Raw genomic sequence first — 7,723 nt, forward strand, 5'->3', positions numbered from 1 at the left:
CTGATGATGAGATAAACTCGGGGACTGTTGTTTGCTGGTTTGGATCGATGGTGGCTTGCTTCGTTCTCAGGGCATATTTGTGAACTCAAGAAAATTATATTCCAATCCTTAAAAAATATCACTTCTAGAATAATATCGTGTATAAGGTTAAGAGTTGGTTTGAGATTGTGGTGTTTTTAAAAAGGGGCTTTTAAAACGACTTATTAAAAAATTTGAAACATTAAATGTGTTTGGTAATAAATTTATTTATTATTTTTTTATAACAGTTGCTGTCAATAAAAGAAGATAAACATAAAAAAGCAGAAGCAGAGTTTATCATGCTTCTAAAAAAATGTTTTTTTTTTCAAAGTATAATAATCAATGCTCATTTAATGAAATTTTCAAATGACAAGTATACCCCCACATGTTTTACAAAATTACAATCTCCCTATGTTATTTTCTTTTATAATTATTATATTGCATTAAATACTATATCATTTTTAGTCGTTTAACATATTCAAAGTAATTTATATAAAAGTTTACCAAATACTCAAACACTGTTTTTTTTATTAAAAGTACTTTTACAAAAAATAATTTACCAAATACTTAACAACTTTATTTTACACCTATTTATTCTCACAGGACAACAAAAACAGTTTTTTTTTTTTTTTTTTTTTTTTTTAAGTACTATAATACCAAACTAGCCCTAAAAACCTTGGCATTTAATTGTGATATTCGAATATTAATTAGGTTCAAATAATTATATGAGCTTTTTGTGTCTAGGTTATAAATTGATTTCCATAAACAGTAAAAAAGTTATTCATCACTGATAATTATTTTCATAATAAGGAATGTTATATATTATAATCTATTCTTTTTGTGCGTGAATTTCTCTATATATGTATACGCATAGAATGTATCTATATATGTACTATAGTTATGTTACCTAGACATTTGTATCAAAACTTATGTATCGATATAATTCGTACAAAAACTTATGTACCAATACATTTATAAAGAAACTTACGAACCGAACCACACAACATAAATTAAAACTTCAAATTAAACTCGGTATCCAATCTCTCTGTCGAAACATAAACCAAACTAGACAACACTGAACGGTTAATTTTTTGCAATTTTAAACAGTTTCAGTTTGAAACTGAATCGCAAGATGAAATGGTTTGGTTTTGGTTTTGAACATCTGAAACCAATCCACACCGCATAAATTAAAAAAAAAAGATCCTTTTAGAAAAGCAAGTTGTTCTTATCATCCTGTACGCGTAGTGAAGAAGAAGGATGTGGTTGGTTGATGACCAACGGAAAGCATGAGATAGAGGAAATATTTTAGCCCCAGCCTAGGCATTTTTCGTTGTTATAAGGCAATGCGTACACATTGAGAAGTCTTAGACAAAAAAAAAAAAAAAAAAAAAAAAATTGTGTTGTCACCAAAATCATTTTGGTGTTAGGGGTTATTATAGGAGTCATAATTGTATACATGTGGCGATGTAGTTCGTTTGGGATGTGCTCCACTCCAGTTCACAAAAAGTAAATATATGTAGTTACAGAACTGGACCATGCCATGGATGTTTTGAGTAATTTGTTGAACTTGGCACATAATTGGGTCATATCAAATTAATTACATATTTGTCACATGAATTAAAAATATTTAAATAATAAAAATAATTTTTATTTTTGTGTAATTAAAAACTTAAATAACGAGAAAAGAGCTCCGTCATCGTCTCGCTGGGAGGCAGACCCAGGAGAGATAACAGATCCTTCATCTTCATCTACCTATCAAAAGGATAATTAATTTTAATTTTAATTTCCTATTACTTACCATCAGACAGATCCTTCATTACCAAGGAAACCATTTTATCTTTCTAAAACCCTAGGACTCCTAGGAGGCTGACCCAAGAAATGAACAGATCATTTAAATTTTTATTTTTTTTATTTTTTATTTTTTTTTATTGATAGAGCGGATCCATACCCACCCCTAGATACCCATCGGTGTTCCATTTCATGAACCTCACTGGTCGTAAGAAAACTGAACTAGTGTTCATCAAACTTCGGGGTACTGGAATCTCCGGTTCTATACCAAGGCACTGGTTCTTGAAATTATCTTCCAAAGCCGAATATTTGGATTTTATCTTACAACCAAATCACTGGAAACCTTCCATTGGATTGAAATTTCGAAATATTCTAATTTTGAATTTGAGTAACATCCTGGTTCATCTTCTTCATTTTCCCCGTGCCATCTCATCCTGGTTCATCCATAACTTCTAATAGTTGCTCATTTCCTCGAGCATGGAGTCTGTTGCATGAGATCTTGATTAGAGATGTTGCACTTGCACATATAAATTTGTTGTACTCGGGAAGACACAACTTCTTCTTCTTTTTTTTTAAGTTTTTAATTATACAAAATAAAAATTAGTTTTTAATATTTTAATATATATGGTAATATTTATTAGACTTCTGAGACCTAGTTATGTGCTACATTAGTACATAACGTAATTTTTAACAAAATTATGATGCAATGACTACATGAATTTATGACACTCATTTTCAGGAATTACATTGATCGATTTTCAATTTCAATGATCATCTTAACGAAGAATCCCAACTAAAAAGAAACACCGAATTCAAACACTTTTGAGTAATTTTAACTTATATAGCCTATATGATACAATATAAATAAAATATGGGGACCCAACCTCAAGCATCCACTTCCAAATTTCCAATGTCATTGCCAACATTCAAAAGAAAAAAAAAAAAAAAAAAAGCATGCCTTTGCATGAGGGCAGGGGTTCGAATCCTGTTGGTGACTAATATAAAAAAATTTATTGTTTGAAAAAAAAAAATCACCTCAAAATCAAGAATTATGTGATAGCACTACCCACAAAATTTAGATGCAGAAAAAGGAAAGGTCAAGAACTTCAACATCATGTACGTATTACAGAAATTGGATCAAACATATTAAACTTGCTCAAGCTGAACATTCTTAGAGCTGAGAGGCACATAATTCCCCAGCAGACAAACCTCAAGGTGATCTGATAACGCCGATTTGTCGATTTTTTCATGGTGGTACGACTTGCAAACGAAATAGAGCACAGTTTGGATCACAAGACCAAACAAAACCAGCTTGGAAAGCAACAAGAAGCTTATAACTCCATAAGCTACTCGTTCAGCCACACCAAATGACCTTCCGCTCACAACTAATTGTTGGAACCCAAATTGTAGAAGGGCGGCCAAAACATTGAGCTTAAAGTATATGATTGTAGCCACCCACATATTTCCTTTTAGTAGTGCCTTGCTCTTCGCCATGGCTTTGATCCCTCTAGCTTCTTCAAGAACTGAGACCACGCTAGCCAGTTGCCAGATTAGGGTTAGGTAAACAAACCCTATGAAGTAAACAATGAGTAGAAAAACCCCAATTTTTTCAATGGCATCGCCTTTGGCCATCGAAAGTGCGGTAAGTATCCAAATAAGTATCCAAATAATTAGGATTAGGAAAGCGACTATGTTGTAGCAAAAGATAGCCATGAAAATGCACAAGAACGTGACCATAACTCGCTTCCACACTTTCGGGACTACGCTCATCACCTTCTTGAAGGTGATTTCTTGCTCGGTGTATATACACGCGATCGTGTATACAACGGCAGAGGTGGAGAGGAGGCTGAAGATGAGCAGGAGGGTGAAGTATGCAGCTTTGAATATCCAATAAGTTGCCCACTCGGAGGATATGGCATCGGATACTTTTTCATACTTTGGATTGTTGGTGCTTGTTCCATCAAGGACTATTTCGTTGTGGAAGATCTTTGAGAGAAGGATGTTTGAGAGTTCTATGTGCGCCAAGAATAAGAAGCTCAAAGGGAGGATCAAGGCTAATGTAATTTGGCTGAAGATTTTTCTCCGTGAAAATACTATTTTGTAGGCTTCTTTGTAGATGCCAAAAACCCCAAGAAATTGCAATTCATCTTGTTCTCTATCCATGGTAGCTTTTTCTTTTAATGGTAGTTTGATTCAGAGAGGGAATGTTTGGCGAAAGAAAAGATATGAAATATGTGAGGGGAAGAAGGAAGTATATAGGAAAGTAGGTTGGACATTATGATACAAGATTACCCTTGGGTTTCCAAGAAACTAGCTAAGTCAATGTCAATATTTGGTGGTTACTAACTTATTAAAGAAGAAATACATATATGAGATCTAATATCGGCGAATTTTAATCATATTATTTATAACTCATTGTGAAACTTATCCCAATTTCCCATCTTTTTAGTATAAATAATATCGTTTGTTTGAAGAAGAAAAAATACCCTAAGGCTAAAATAAAGTGAATAACCTTTTTTTTTTCCTTCTAAAAGTAAAGGTTTATTCAGGTTAAGGAATTTTGGAAAAGATGCTATGTACTTCAATATAAATTTATTTTACAGATGATACTTTACTATTGCTGCGGAAATTAATGTGGAATAAAAAAAGTTAACAATTTAATATAAATTTATTTTGCAGATGATACTTTTCGATCCCCATGGATTCTCCCCCCTCCTAACAGTTAATGTTATCGTTGTAAAAAAAAAATTATTTTAATTAAGGGACATAACATTTTTAGAATTTGGTAGAAAAAAAAATCCTTAAACTGACCTATTGGCTGAATTCATAACACCATATAATCATCATATAATCTCACGATAATGGATCAAGAATCACATTAAAAGTGAATACCCGACCATAATGTTCAAACACTGCATGATTTAGGTGCCTATTTAATACTGATTTGGTATTGAGGTGTTTTTATAAAAAATGGGTATAAAAAAATGCTGAGCTCAAAAATATGTTTGGTAAACACTTAAAAACAACTTATTTTCACAATTTTGGATGAAAAAAAGCTGAAAACGTGAAGCAGCAAAAATAGGCTTATTCTCATAGCACAGCAGAAGCAGTTTTTTTTCAAAGCACAACAATACCAAACCATCCCTTAGGCTCATGACCCATTGTTTCGAAGTTAACGAACTTATAATTTGAACGTAGTCATCATTTGTCATGTGTTAATTTGAACGTAGTCATCATTTGTCATGTGTTTTCATTTAACTCTAGTTAACTTTCGCAATGTTACTTTTTCAATTTTGAAAAAAAATTAACTAAGATTAAGTGAAAGGACACATGACAGATGATTAAGTACATGATGAACATGCACCACAGTTAAGGGTGGTGAGAAAAAATACTACCTTATCCAATAACAAACTTTGAAGTCTTCTCTTATTTTCTTATGGATTCCTGTTACCTATAATTTCACGTTATCGGTTTATTTTTATCTCTTTGTCAAGATGTCATCTCACTTAACACAGCCTTCTTTAAAAAAAAAAAAAAAAAATTGTAAAGGGAAAAAGCTAAAAACCCTAGCTATCTCATTGCACAAAAACTTTTTATGATAAAACGCCACACAATTGGTTGGCACATGTGTTTAAGTATGCAGACATTCCTTTCAAACAAAAAAAAGTATGTAGACATTTAGACCCAAAGGGAATATAAACCCTTCTGTTCTCTCAGTATTTTGTGGAATCAACAAGATCATGGATTAAGACAAGTCTGTTTTTATCATTCTCAATTTGAAAATAAAAAAGGATAAAATTTCTACTATTGATTTATGTTCATATTCTTTTTTGGTGTGTAATACCATATATAATTCTTATCCAAGCATGTACAACGTTGAAGTCGTTGGCTTGGCTCTTACTGTGGAGTATGGTTTACATGGTATCGCGGCATTTCATTCTAATACAATAATGATATGTATAAATTTTTTAGCATATATAAAATTTTAATTAGAACGTCACATGTTGCTGACCTATTCCATTTCATTTGCTCGCTCGGTCTCTCCACCCTACTCCCACAGCAGCCCCCACAGTCCCCACCTAGCAATTTCTTCGTTAAAGCTGCAGAAAAGAAAGGAAATGGTACAGTTGAGTTTTAAGAGAACATACAAGGGCATTTTCGGAACTAGGGGATTAGAGGGCCCGTATAGAGGAGTCCGTCAGGTCGTTCACGTCGAGTCGAGGGGGAGAAAGTTTGTTTTCATCAGTCCGTCAATTTCGAAGTCTCTCTAGTTTTTCTTAATTTTGGTCAATCCAAAGTTTCTCTGTTTTTTCAGTCAACACACTCATTGCCTGCTAGGAAACCTCCTACTAACTTTTTTTGCTATTTGACCCCTGTATTTTGTATCATACAGTTGAGAATTTGCTATTTGACCCCTATATTTTGTGGTTTTCCTCATGTTAGATCCTTGAGAATCTGCTAAAGTTTAATCGAGCGATCATTTTTATTTTGATTTGACTTCCACTTCACATTTTTGTTCTTTGGGCTTCCGCTTCTATTCTTTCATTCTTCATTTCATTTTTATTCTTGGATTTGTTGGTACTAGTTATTTTTTTTAGTGTTCTTTAGTTGAAGTTATGAATTCTTGGTTTCTTGGTTGTCTTCGTCGTTATCGAGCTGGGGTAGATAAGTTGTTGTGAATTGGTAGGGCAAACATTAGTTGTTCATGCTTGGTTTAAGATGGTTGTCACCCACGTAACTCACAGTGGTGCTTGGTTTGGACAAGCATTGGCCGCTTAAGCTTGGTCTCTAACATAAGCAAAAGACGATTTACACACCTGAAGTTTGGGGGTGCTTATCAAAATGGGCCACTTCCTTTCAATTTTGTCAATTTACACCCTAAAGGCTCGTTTGGTTCAAAAGATCGGATTGGATTGATAACTCATACGACATGTACGGCATATCTGAACCGAGCAACTGCATTTCGCTTTGACGCTCTTGCAGAATTCCACAGATTCCATCTTCCTTTGGCGGCATTGCAGAATTTAACCAACAAATAACAAAAAAATAACACAAAGATATAAATCCAAATCTTTCTACAAAACCAGCTCTTATGGTATATACATAAGACAGCAACGACATCATATGCATTAACAATTTAACATCAATTGCAAAGACAACAACAAAATCAAAAGCCTGAGAAAGCAGAAGCTAAACTGTTGAGAAAGCAAATAACTCACTAATTTAACTATGGAGCTTTCTTGAAGCACGTTAAACTTTTCGGAGAGAAGAAGCGGAAACCAGAATCAAGATTACAAAGATAAAACAACTGCAACGAATGCCAAAACCACAGCCCCGCTGGTTTTCCGGCAGAAATCACCAAATTGTTGGCAAATAGCAAGCCAGTTTGCATCGGAATTTCCATTATGGGCCAGGTGAACTATGGCAGTGGCAGCGGCAGAACCAGAAGTGTTTCTAAGCAAGCGCCAACTGTAAGTTCCATTTCAAGACATGTGAGGCAATGTGTACGGATTAATATAAGTACTGATTATGTATTTTACAAAACTATATAAAATATGAAAGAAAAAGCAATCGTACGGTGTCAAAATAAGCAGGACAAGCTTTGGAGCAGCTGCATGGGGACGAATAATGGTTACTATGGAGAAGGGAAGGAAGAGGAGAAGGTAGGCGCGCAATATACCCATTGCTATCGCAAAAAACCTGCATTTACATATCCAATGAGTGATGTGTTCAAATGAAACATGTATACAATCTGTCTAACAAGAATAAATCGTCACTAATGTTATTTTGATTAGGTTTTATAAAATGTGAACTTGATTGGAATTGGAAAACTGTGTGAAGAAAGGAAGAGTCTCATCAATAGACCCCATGGCAATGGCAGCGCAGAGAGCAGCCGTAGTGGCACCAAGTCTTAGAG

General features: G+C 33.9%; 1 protein-coding gene across 1 annotated transcript; it reads right to left on the reverse strand.

The window, feature by feature from the left end:
* Positions 1 to 2,952: 2,952 nt before the first annotated feature.
* LOC108867516 lies at positions 2,953 to 3,969 on the reverse strand. The gene has a single exon (XM_018648367.2). It carries the CDS (start codon positions 3,967 to 3,969, stop codon positions 2,953 to 2,955), a length of 1,017 nt encoding a protein of 338 aa, XP_018503883.2.
* Between the last annotated feature and the right edge of the window lie 3,754 nt (positions 3,970 to 7,723).

The sequence above is a fragment of a genome, unplaced genomic scaffold (assembly GCF_019419815.1).
Source record: "Pyrus x bretschneideri cultivar Hongxiangsu unplaced genomic scaffold, Pyrus_bretschneideri_v1 Contig16, whole genome shotgun sequence".
In the NCBI taxonomy this organism is placed as follows: domain Eukaryota; kingdom Viridiplantae; phylum Streptophyta; class Magnoliopsida; order Rosales; family Rosaceae; genus Pyrus; species Pyrus x bretschneideri.